This window comes from Cydia strobilella, chromosome 2, assembly GCF_947568885.1.
Source record: "Cydia strobilella chromosome 2, ilCydStro3.1, whole genome shotgun sequence".
Lineage (NCBI taxonomy): Eukaryota > Metazoa > Arthropoda > Insecta > Lepidoptera > Tortricidae > Cydia > Cydia strobilella.
In genome coordinates, this window is record NC_086042.1 from 12,805,522 (window position 1) to 12,818,446 (window position 12,925).

A 12,925-nucleotide genomic window follows, 5' to 3' on the forward strand; every position below is an offset into this window, starting at 1 on the left:
TATCGTATTCAGTCCAGACCTAATATTTGACGTTATATGACGTTATGACGTTTGATATTAAAGTTCGAATCAGTGCGTATTTCCATACATTATTTAAGATTCGATTGACGTTTTCTATCAACGATTGTCAACTTGGCTAGAGCCCCATGTTCCCAGTGTTCCCAACCGTCATTTGGGCGGACGCGTGAATTTACTCGACGATATTTAAATATTTCTTAGAATAATTTCTTTGACGTTTCTTCAAACAAAAACGTCAAGGTAAATTTTATTTTGTATGTTGTTTCCTCCACATTTTATTCATTTACGGAATTTATTTGTATTAATTTTAAAGTGAGCATTAAAATTAGGTGGCCATTTCATATCAAAATTAAAAAAACCGGCCAAGTGCGAGTCGGTCTCGCCCACCGAGGGATCCGTGCTTTTAATTACTTGATGTTATAGCGGCAACAGATATACATCATCTGTGAAAATTTAAACTGTCTAGCTATCACGGTTCATGAGATACAGCCTGGTGACAGACAGACGGACAGACGGACAGCGGAGTCTTAGTAATAGGGTCCCGTTTTTACCCTTTGGGTACGGAACCCTGAAAAATATATTTCAGGATTGGACGCATTTTAACGAGCTCAGCTTTATACTCGTGTTTTTGATTTTACCTATTCAATTGTTTTATAGCAAATAACGAATACAATAAAAATCCTAGATAAACTTAACTTCGTAGATAAATGTTGACGATCACGGAGTAGGATGGAGATGGCAAGTGGGCGTTCCCGTCTATTGTACATATTGTCGTGGTCGACTCACTTTATGCACAGACTATGATCATTTGATTGTTAACTACAAACGTTGAGTGACGTTCATATGACACGTATGTTTATGTAACAATATATTGAAATAAAACTATGAAAACGGATTATATCGCGTATATTGAATTTATAATACATCCCGACGTTTCGAACTCTTTACAGCGTTCGTGGTCAACGGGTGACTGAGGAAAAATTACAAAATGCAAAAATACCCACATACTAAAATAATGAACAATCATAGACTACAAACTTTAAGGCTGGTTGTACATGCAAAATCGGTTCATAAGGCTAGTTATACACTATAATTATTTTTCAAGTAAAGATATATATATATATATACGCGATAAAAAACTATGCCGGCTCCAACCCTACACCACGGACCCGAGAAGATTTAATTCCCTCCTAAATTGTAGGAGGGTATCCCAATATGGGACCGGCAACAAACTCGGCGGGACACATCTTTTCAAAACATCAGAATGTCCAGCATCATCCAACACTACGGTCTCACAGTCTATGTCTCGCTTGCTCCTTTATCAGGTGGACTACAGGATCCCAAGCTGGTGATAGAGAAAAGCCATCTTCCCTATTAAAGTTTGGATATTTCTTAATCTCAATGGCCTCGCGCAGCATTCTGGGTATGTAACGCTTCTCCTTGGCAAGAACCAGAGGCTTATCAAACTTGATTGAGTGATTGGCTTTATCCATGACATGCTCACAGACAGCAGACCTAGGTCGACGGTGCTTGACATCAGCTATGTGTTCCTTCACCCGAGTGGAAATGCTCCGTTTCGTCTGCCCGACATATGATAGGCCACACTCACAGTCCAGCCTGTACACTCCTGCAGTCTGCAGAGGGGTATTGCATTTTACAGGCCTCAGGAATTGTGACATCTTCTTCATTGGCTTGAAATATGTTTTTATAGAAGCACGCTTCAAGATGTGGCTGATCCTGTCCGTGACCCCCCTGACAAAAGGCAGAATGGCAGGCCTGCGCTCAACTGTGGGGATCTTAATGTGGGACCTCTGGTTGACCCGCGGTATCCTGAGCTCGTTTGCCTGGAGCGCGCGCCTGCCAGATGCTGGTCATCACATATCCTCTGGGCTCTCTGAAACAAAGATTTGCCTACTGTAACAAGTTGACTGGGATGGTGATGCGATTTGCCATTTAAGTACCTATCAGTATGAGTAGGTTTCCTATACACAGTGCGACCTAGGGTGTTATCAGGATTTCTTTTTACCAATACATCTAAGAAGGGGAGAGAACAGTCTTTTTCCAACTCCATAGTAAATTTTATTTTGCTATGGATGGAATTTAGGTGATCCAAGAAAGTTGAAACACTACTTTTTGGAAGTATAGTAAAAGTGTCATCTACGTATCTTTTAAATATCTTCGGTCGCACAGGAGCCAATGAGAGTGCCCTCTCCTCGAAGTCCTCCATAAAGATGTCAGCGACTACTGGAGACACCGGAGACCCCATGGCCACGCCGTCGACTTGAAGGTAGAATTCACCATTCCATAGCAAGTAGCCAGATGTAAGGCAATGTTCCAACAGCTTAGCATATTCCTCTGACATGTTCTGCTCACATAACCTCTTCTTGACAATTTCAATGCAGTCTTGTAATGCGAAATTGTCAAGAAGAGGTTATGTGAGCAGAACATGTCAGAGGAATATGCTAAGCTGTTGGAACATTGCCTTACATCTGGCTACTTGCTATGGAATGGTGAATTCTACCTTCAAGTCGACGGCGTGGCCATGGGGTCTCCGGTGTCTCCAGTAGTCGCTGACATCTTTATGGAGGACTTCGAGGAGAGGGCACTCTCATTGGCTCCTGTGCGACCGAAGATATTTAAAAGATACGTAGATGACACTTTTACTATACTTCCAAAAAGTAGTGTTTCAACTTTCTTGGATCACCTAAATTCCATCCATAGCAAAATAAAATTTACTATGGAGTTGGAAAAAGACTGTTCTCTCCCCTTCTTAGATGTATTGGTAAAAAGAAATCCTGATAACACCCTAGGTCGCACTGTGTATAGGAAACCTACTCATACTGATAGGTACTTAAATGGCAAATCGCATCACCATCCCAGTCAACTTGTTACAGTAGGCAAATCTTTGTTTCAGAGAGCCCAGAGGATATGTGATGACCAGCATCTGGCCGCGGAGCTCCAGCATGCCAGGCGCGCGCTCCAGGCAAACGAGCTCAGGATACCGCGGGTCAACCAGAGGTCCCACATTAAGATCCCCACAGTTGAGCGCAGGCCTGCCATTCTGCCTTTTGTCAGGGGGGTCACGGACAGGATCAGCCACATCTTGAAGCGTGCTTCTATAAAAACATATTTCAAGCCAATGAAGAAGATGTCACAATTCCTGAGGCCTGTAAAATGCAATACCCCTCTGCAGACTGCAGGAGTGTACAGGCTGGACTGTGAGTGTGGCCTATCATATGTCGGGCAGACGAAACGGAGCATTTCCACTCGGGTGAAGGAACACATAGCTGATGTCAAGCACCGTCGACCTAGGTCTGCTGTCTGTGAGCATGTCATGGATAAAGCCAATCACTCAATCAAGTTTGATAAGCCTCTGGTTCTTGCCAAGGAGAAGCGTTTCATACCCAGAATGCTGCGCGAGGCCATTGAGATTAAGAAATATCCAAACTTTAATAGGGAAGATGGCTTTTCTCTACCACCAGCTTGGGATCCTGTAGTCCACCTGATAAAGGAGCAAGCGAGACATAGACTGTGAGACCGTAGTGTTGGATGATGCTGGACATTCTGATGTTTTGAAAAGATGTGTCCCGCCGAGTTTGTTGCCGGTCCCATATTGGGATACCCTCCTACAATTTAGGAGGGAATTAAATCTTCTCGGGTCCGTGGTGTAGGGTTGGAGCCGGCATAGTTTTTTATCGCGTATATATATATATATATCTTTACTTGAAAAATAATTATAGTGTATAACTAGCCTTATGAACCGATTTTGCATGTACAACCAGCCTTAAAGTTTGTAGTCTATGATTGTTCATTATTTTAGTATGTGGGTATTTTTGCATTTTGTAATTTTTCCTCAGTCACCCGTTGACCACGAACGCTGTAAAGAGTTCGAAACGTCGGGATGTATTATAAATTCAATATACGCGATATAATCCGTTTTCATAGTTTTATTTCATGAGTAACTATCGCGGTAACCGAAGACAATATTAACAATATATTGTTTATTAAATTTAAAAAATTAGAAATAAAATCAATATAAAAAATCTTTCACGCGGAGGTATTTTCTATAACCAGAAAATATTATTTTGAAATGTACCTGACAAACACAAAAATATTTACAGTTTGTTTGGCATTATTTACGTAATACGTTAATAAAATAATATTTTATTTCTAAGAACTTAGAGTTCATACTCTTTTGTCGTTATTCTTTATATTTAACTAGAATATTCGATATCCTAAATGTCAAATAACTTACGCTACTCAAACGCTACGGCGAATAGCAAATAGTATTATATAATGGGAAGCTTACAGTCCCATATGACCTTTTGTTTTTGGACGTCACTGCCGTCATTGGTGCGTTAGATAGTTCTCAACAGCTGGCTACTCGTAGGCGTGTCTCGGACCCACCAGTGTAACGTGACCGTAAGCTCCGTAATAAAATATGCGTAATCGGAGAGCTTACTTATACCGGTTTCTTTAGCCTTTCACTTGCGTATGATAAGTTAGCGATTTTAATTTATTTTTAAGTTTATTAAAGCCCCATCTAGTGTTGAATAGCTGCATTAGATTAGTGTTATGTGAGCTTTTGTGAAATAATTAAAGAACAGATTATGTTTCTTAACTTTGACATTATGTTTTAGACCGTGTTATATGTTACCTAGAGTTGATATTCATTTTAAGAATGACAACTGGTAAAACCCTATTTGAATGGAAAGTTGCTATTAATGTATGCCGCCGTGTTGTACTTAACTATGAATGTGTGAGTTTGGCGACACTGGTTTTCATACTAAAAAGCTGTCATTTCATATCTACTAGTTTATTAATTCGTGTTGACGATAAACATGATAAAAACTTCATTTATAATAATTACAATTTCCTTTTAGTTAATTAGGTAACGTATTAAGGAACCCACTGACTATCAGTCCACCGGACGATATCGGCCTGTCAGTTAGAACAAAAATTTTACAGTTCCGAACAACTGACAAGCCGATATCGTCCGGCGGACTGATAGTCAGTGGGCCCCTTTAGGTAACGCCTCATAACTTGGTTACATTAAAGTAAAGATTACATTTTCTTATTTTGTTGCAACAGGCTGGACGGGTGAAGGTCAGTTAGGGTCAGACGGGGTTTTGTTCTTATCAGAGTAAGATAATCTGTCTGAACGTCTCAACGAAACTGTTGGCCAACAGAAAGACTCGCTCTAGATTTTACTCTTTAGGCACATTAGCCAGCTAGATGGAAACTTTGTTGATAAAAGCTTACATTTTACACAAAAAGTTTAATTAATAGTAAAGAAATAAATGAAACGATTTTACAAAGAATTTGCACTTATACTGATTGAATATTTTAATTATTTTAAAGACTTGGGCTTTGAGCTTTACATAATACCTACAAGGTCATTGCTTGAGCCATTCGTTTGGGATATTACAAGGATCACTCTCCATAGTCCTTTAAAATCTAAATTCCTAAAATAATTGGCTTGCATTCTTAAAGGCATGTCAAGTAAAACTAACGAAAAAGGCTGTAGACAAGATATTTCACGCTCGTACACACGAGCGTATAAAGCTCTACTCTCAAGGTTAATGTTCAATTCAAACAAAATTTATTGATGATGCGTGGCATAAAAAGATGCGTGGGATTTAGCATTGTCTATTTAGGTTTTTTAAATTAAAACCGACTAAATACAATTGAATACGACTTCATTCTCATCAATGTACAATCTAAAATTTCGATCGCCAAAAATGCGTAGTAAATAGATACTAATTTAAAGGAAAAAGCTACATTTAAAGAAGAACTGAATTTTTCTGTGATATTTTTCATTTTAGTTACAATCACTTTTGTTGCATTCGTATATATTATGTTAAATATAAAAAGTGTTGCTTTCAAGAATAAAAAATAATTACGTTACCAACTCATAATTTAGTATGTACCACCCATTGTCAAAGAATAGTGAATAAACTAAACTAAAAATAAAACCATTATGCATAATTGACTGAACTGCCAATCAGTTAGAATGTCTAAGCTTCGGTTTGCGAAAACGGATACGTCATGTTCGATCGTTTGACATGTCAATTCGATAGTTTTTTTTTTCTATACAAGGTTTAAAAAACAAATACTCTTACTTGTGTCGCAATGGTTTGTGAGATTCGCGAAATTCAAGAACGCGCCCCAATAAGTGGTAAACTGGGGCATTTGGCAATTTTCAACGCGGTACATATATATAAAAAGCCTTGGTGATTATACACCATCAGTCTGGTTCTGGAAATATCAGTTGCAACTTCAGAAATGCAATTTTTTGTAAGTTTAAAAGATCTAACTTTAAAAAATCAGTTTTGTGCATTAGTAAGAATAAATGAGCATAAAATAAAATTCGGTTCCAGTTTTTTTATTTAATTCAAATCATATATACAGTTTATATAAACAAATAATTCCTTAAATCTAGTATTGATTGATTATGTATACAGATGTTGTTATTGTCAATTTAATGATGTGCTTCTTCTAGATGCTCTTTGCTGTTTTGGCCTGCGCGGCTGCTGGTCCATTGTATATGGCCGAAGACGTTCACTATACTCTGCCATCCAAGACTACCATCACGAAAAGCAGTGTAGCAGTTAACCATGGAAGTGAAGTGGTTGCTAGCGTACCAGTTCACAGTATGCCAGTGGTACCAGTCCACCCAATTCATATTTTGCACGCCGAGCCCAAGAAAACTACAGTAACCAAGAGCAATGTGTCCATAAACCATGGTAGTACACATTTGGTCCACACTGTTCCGTTGGTGCATGCTTCCCCCGTACATATTTTACATGCTGAACCTAAGAAAACAACTGTGACCAAGAGCCAATTATCTGTAAATCACGGTGGCACTCATGTAGTGCATGCACCAGTAGTTCACACGGCTTCGGTTTTAGTGCACGCTGTACCAGTGAAAACTCATGTACATCACGTTCAGCCGGTGCATGTGGTACACTCCTCACCAGTTTTAGGAAGGGTTGGCGATGCTGCTATATCTCATCACAGCTCGACTGTTCACAAGACTGAACCTCTTTCTTTAATTGCTGTGCACCATTGATTTGCGTTTTGTTTGTAATAAATTAATAAAATGTTTTTAGTGTTCTTACCCGTTTTCCATTTTAAGTATCCCGTTTCCTCAATTTTTTATCAAATCAATTATTAATTTTAATTTATTATTATTTATGTTTTATGGTATTATTTTGTGTCATAGCGACAATAGCGTACCTATATATATATGTCACTGTTGACGCTGTCAGTGACTCATGGTACGGGTACATGACTTGCTCATTTAGTACCAATCTATACTTGAACAGTTGTATTAAAAAGGTACATTTAATTAAAGTAGGTACATATTTATTTTATCGGATCTCCAAGATCACTTAATAATACCTGTTCATGCATGACACATTCATAGCAAAAAACCGGACAAGTGCGAGTCGGACTCGCCCACCGAGGGTTCCGTACTTTTTAGTATTTGTTGTTATAGCTGCAACAGAAATACATCATCTGTGAAAATTTCAGCTGTCTAGCTATCACGGTTCATGAGATACGTACAGCAGCCTGGTGACAGACAGACAGAGGAATCAGTAATAGGGTCCCCTTTGGGTACGGAACCCTAAAAATATTTTAAAAATATTTTGGCACCTTTTTTGTAAAATGGGTCAAGCCTAGTTCCCATCTCCCAGATTCCCTCTATAGTTAGTTCCTTTTATTTATCTACAACCTGTGCCGTGATATTTTTGATAAATCTTTATTTAAATCAAAAGATGATAGATGATTTTCGATCAGTTTTCTTGAACCAATCTATGAACTTTACGGGAACGTTATAAACGTTGAGCGATATTAAACGTCGAGTTAATTCGACTTTAAATTAAGTCATTAATGCTCATCGTAGCAAATATCTCGGATATTAAGTTTCACGCACGTCTGCAGTGTATTATTACTCGATATGTTACTTTACTTTAGGTTAAGGTTCCTACGCTATTAAATATATAATGTATCTAGAGACTATCGTCCGTATTTACAAATATTGCAGTTAGATTTTTTATATATTTTGAAAACGAGATTTCTCAGTTCAAAAACAGTAATTACCGTATCTGAGGAATCATTTTTAGGGTTCCGTACCCAAAGGGTAAAAACGGAACCCTATTACTAAGACTCCGCTGTCCGTCTGTCCGTCTGTCTGTCTGTCTGTCCGTCTGTCCGTCTGTCCGTCTGTCACCAGGCTGTATCTCATGAACCGTGATAGCTAGACAGTTTAAATTTTCACAGATGGTGTATTTCTGTTGCCGCTATAACAACAAATACAGAACAGCCGCTATAACAACAAAAACAGAATAAAATGAATATTTAAGGGGGGCTCCCATACAACAAACGTGATTTTTTTGCCGTTTTTTGCGTAATGGTACGGAACCCTTCGTGCGCGAGTCCGACTCGCACTTGGCCGGTTTTTTATGTATATTCCAAAACATTAAAATAACATTGTGTATTATGTAGGTACCAACATATAAGTGCTTTATTCAACGTATTATTTTACTTTACTGTCCCTCTAGCAATTAGAAGAGCTAAACAGTTTTAAAGTGGTAAATAAGATATTTAATATCCAGGGATCCAAAGGTATATAATAATATTATTTAGATACTAAAAATGATGTCACTGAGTGCATGGGCCAAATCATAGATTGTCTATATATTTATCTCACTTTTATTGAAAATATTTTCGTAGTTGTCCTTATAGCTAATTAAAAACATAACATAGCAAAACCTTTACTCATATTTAACATGAATTTTCTCAGTATATTATTACTTATTCATCATGTTACTGTCATATAAAATGGACTAATTTTAACAATTTGTGAAGCTTATTATGTCTTGGACTTGATTACAACTAACAAGACTTACTCAACATTAATAGGTAAGCCAGAGTTATTTGACATTTTATTCAAGTTTCATAAATCATGTCACCTAAATCTAGTCAATGAACATCGTTGGTTTTCTTATTTATTAGTTTATTGACATATGCAACAAAATGGTATATAATTGATAATATACAAGTTCTTATAAAATGATATCATAAAAAAGATAGTAAAAAAGCAGCCAATACTTTTGGTAATAACAAATTGATACTTTAAACTATTACTCAACTGAACATGACTTAACAAAATGGAAAACAAAAGCTTAACCTCCAATCAAATGCAATATTTTAAGGGAACACAAACTTACATTTGCTGATGAAATCGTCGCTCTTATCTAACACCAAACGAATCATTACTAGGTGGGATTCAAAGTTCTGCTTTTCGCCACCCTTTTATATACATTGGTAATGTAGTCTATTGTAAACAAACTATAACCAAGTTACATAAGAGAAATTGTTCTCAACTTGGCATCAACCTACCCATGGACATGGCCGAAATGTCTGCTTGTTTATGTATTTATTCAATGTTTTAAGAATAGCTTGGGGCTATTTGTTCAAGACCGGGTAAATAATGATAGCATGTGGATGCGGCAACTTTTGAGATTGAAGGTTCGTACGTTTTAGGTACTCAAACTTAATCTATACGAGTATATTCTGAAATCGTGGACTCTAATATTTTCGTTTATCGTGCAACAATAGCTCGATATTAAGTAGGTAATTTCGTTAAATAATTTCTGTATTATGGCATTTACTTATACATTTCAAAGATTCACTAAATGCAAAAAGGGCATGACCATGTTTTAATATAGGTATGGCTTAAGTATTTCATGGCTTCTGGTATCGAAAACCACCATTACGTGTATAGTTTCACAAACTTGGTCAAAACACATTTCTCAAAAAATATTGAATCAGCCTCGTATATTTTATGTGTACAGATACCTGAAATAAAATCCTTACTAGCGTCAAATAAGATCTTTTTTCTACAGCACTGCTCGGGTACATAAGATCTTATGAATGATTTATCTTGATGAATGACCTCTCCAAAAGCTCGTAGCTCTTTAATTTATTCAATGCTCAAGTACGCATTGCAGTCATTGTCAGTTTCGGCCAGTATAAATACCCCGGTACTCTACCTGATTGTTAGACAACTTCCAAAGTTCGAGTAGTAAACTACTTAATACTAAAAAAACAATATGCAGAAACTCGTAAGTTTCCAATATATAAAATGATTGAGAGATTCGTTTCTTGGTATATACTTCAAAATTAAAATTGTAAACATGTCGATATTGTAGCTAGCGGTAAAATATCATTATGTAGTTCTTGCTGAGAAAATTATAGTCACATTAATATCGTAGGGCCAATTCAATAAAAGAACACCGGCTAATTTTATTTTTGGGTCTAAATCAATCAATCAATTTAATCAAAACTTATGTAGTTTGATACGGGAATTTCAGTAAAACATTATATTATTATTTTCATTGTAATGAAAATAGAAATGATTATTATTTAAATTTTATACGATTATGGGTACAATATATGCAAGAATATAAATTGTTTTCAAATCACACACATTGCAGTCAACAAAATTCAAGTATCTCATATATTCAATTTCATAATGTGTCTATTTCAGATCGTTTTCACCGCCTTCCTGGCCTGCGCTGCCGCCGCTCCCGGCCTCCTAGTCGCCCACGAGGCTCCTGTCGTCCACTCCGTGCACGCCATCCCCGTGGTGGGCTCTAAGACCACCATCACCAAGAGCAGCCAGGTCGTTAACCACGGCAGCCCCGTCGTGCATGCCGTGCACACCCCGGTCGTGTCCGTGCACTCTGCTCCCATTGTCCACGCCGCTCCCGTAGTCCACGCCGCGTCCGTGGTGCACGCCGCCCCCGTCGTCCATGCCGTCCACGCCGCTCCTGTCGTGCACGCCGCTCCTCTGGTCGTAAAGACCGCTCCCGCCGCCATCGCTCACAGCAGCTCAGTTGTTCACCACGGACATGTCGTCAAGTCCGTCCCCCTGATCGCTGTCCATCATTAATCAGATATTTAGAATAAAATACAAAATTACTTATTTAAAATAGGATTTTATTTTATTTTGTCCTTATTTATTTATTACGTCACTACTTTTTTACTCAAATACGTAGCTATTTAGATCACGCAAATCGCGAATTAGAGCCTTTTATTTTTCTATTTATTTTTCATTTTTGTCTGACCGTAATCTACACAAATATTTCATAACAAACAAATATTTAGTAACATAATATTCAGTTACATTTATGTACCTACATATAATGCCGTGTCACGATTAATTAGTTCATTAATGAAAAGAAAATCCCATACCTATATTGGATGCCATTTAATAAGGTTGCATAATCTGAAATGATGACATCATGATGAATGATTGTGATTGACATCTGTATATACAATTTATAGACTGAAATGATGTGTTATCATGTGCAATTGTGCAGGCCGCTTATTTCATCGTAAATCTGTTTATAGTCTGTAACAGTGTTACAGTGTAACTTTGTGTATTAGTTCTGTTATAACTAGGTAAACTAATCAACATCTTCGTTTAAAACGTTTATATACAGATTAGGTACATGCTGTATACACTGTCAACTGGTGTGTAATCAAGCAGCTAGCCGTGTATGTACAGTCAAACAATTAAATTTCTGACCCATTCCATACCTTGTCACAGTGACAATCAATATGAAAGTCACTAGAAACCTCATACTATTAAATTGTTACTGTGCCAAAGTACAAAATGGGTAGGAAATTAAATTCTTTGACTGACCTAACCTAACCTAACATATTTAGACGTGGCCATATCATCCACCAAAATAAAAGTCAATACTAATTTATGTATAAAGTAATAGATAAACAAATATTATACTTAAATACGTTAATAAAATACCTGTGTACAAAAAGCTATAGGCTTTAGCCGGACTAGTTAATCCATTTATAAAATAAGCTTATTACTTCAGCCTTGAATAATTGGTTGGCATTTTAATGCAAGTGTGGAAAGTGTGTTATCAATTACGAGCGCCGTAAGATGTCTTTTATGAGCCGTAGGTGAATAAAAGACACGAGACAAGTAAATAACACTTTCACACGTGCATTGTGCATTGAACGACGTGGCGTGGACTACGGGAGCGGCGTGGACGATGGGAGCAGTGTCAAATTAATCAAACATTTAAAACTTATTACATACATTACATATGTACCAACATTAAAAAATATACTGCAAACAAAAAATTATAAAAACCGCCTAAGCGTGTCGGTATTAAATTTCAACATCAAACATCAAACATTTATTCAGCAAATAGGCCACAGGGGTACTTTTTAACCGACTTCAAGATTTCAAAGGAGGAGGTTCTCAATTCGGTTGTATGTTTTTTTTAATGTTTGTTACTCCATAACTCCGTCATTTCTGGACCGATTTTGAAAATTCTTTTTTTGATTATAAGTATATACATACAGATTGGTCCCGTTTTTGTCAAAAAGCAGTTCTGATGATGGGATCCATGAGGAATCGAGGGAACTCCTCAAATATTAAAGGCATACATATAGTGATTTTAGTATTTTCATCAACAAATCAAGCACTTACATTTAAAAAAGTGACATTTGATGAAGTGGAACTGCTAATGATGATCAGAACGGAACTCTTCAATGACGCATAGTTCACGTTTGGCGATTTGTCCTCTTCGTTATGTTTGTTAAGCAAGTTAAGTTTTTAGGACATATTTTTGTCAAGCTCGAGTTCTGATGATGAGACCCACGAGGAACCGAGGGAACTCCTCAAATGTGAAAGGCATTCATATAGTGATTTTTGTATTTTCATCAACAAATCCAGTATTTACATTTAAAAAAGTGACATTTGATGAAGTGGAACTGCTGATGATGATCAAAATGAAACTCTTCAATGACACATAGTTCACGTTTGGCGATTTGTTTTCTTCCTTATGGACCCAGACCTAAACTT

At 37.1% G+C, this 12,925-nt stretch overlaps 3 protein-coding genes across 3 annotated transcripts in view; 2 read left to right on the forward strand and 1 right to left on the reverse strand.

Annotated features, from left to right (window-relative positions):
* LOC134752462 (neuropeptide SIFamide receptor-like) overlaps nt 1-12,925 on the reverse strand; it is a 157,643-nt gene that overhangs the window by 9,854 nt on the left and 134,864 nt on the right. The gene's annotated exons all lie outside the window — the stretch shown is intronic.
* Nucleotides 6,108-7,093, forward strand: LOC134755438 (uncharacterized). Its single transcript, XM_063691995.1, has 2 exons — nt 6,108-6,315; nt 6,521-7,093. The coding sequence occupies exons 1-2, from the start codon at nt 6,304-6,306 to the stop codon at nt 7,088-7,090; spliced, it is 582 nt and encodes a 193-aa protein (XP_063548065.1). The 5' UTR covers nt 6,108-6,303; the 3' UTR covers nt 7,091-7,093.
* On the forward strand, nt 10,069-11,021 carry LOC134755439 (A-kinase anchor protein 14-like). The gene is made up of 2 exons (XM_063691996.1): nt 10,069-10,151; nt 10,577-11,021. The coding sequence occupies exons 1-2, from the start codon at nt 10,140-10,142 to the stop codon at nt 10,979-10,981; spliced, it is 417 nt and encodes a 138-aa protein (XP_063548066.1). The 5' UTR covers nt 10,069-10,139; the 3' UTR covers nt 10,982-11,021.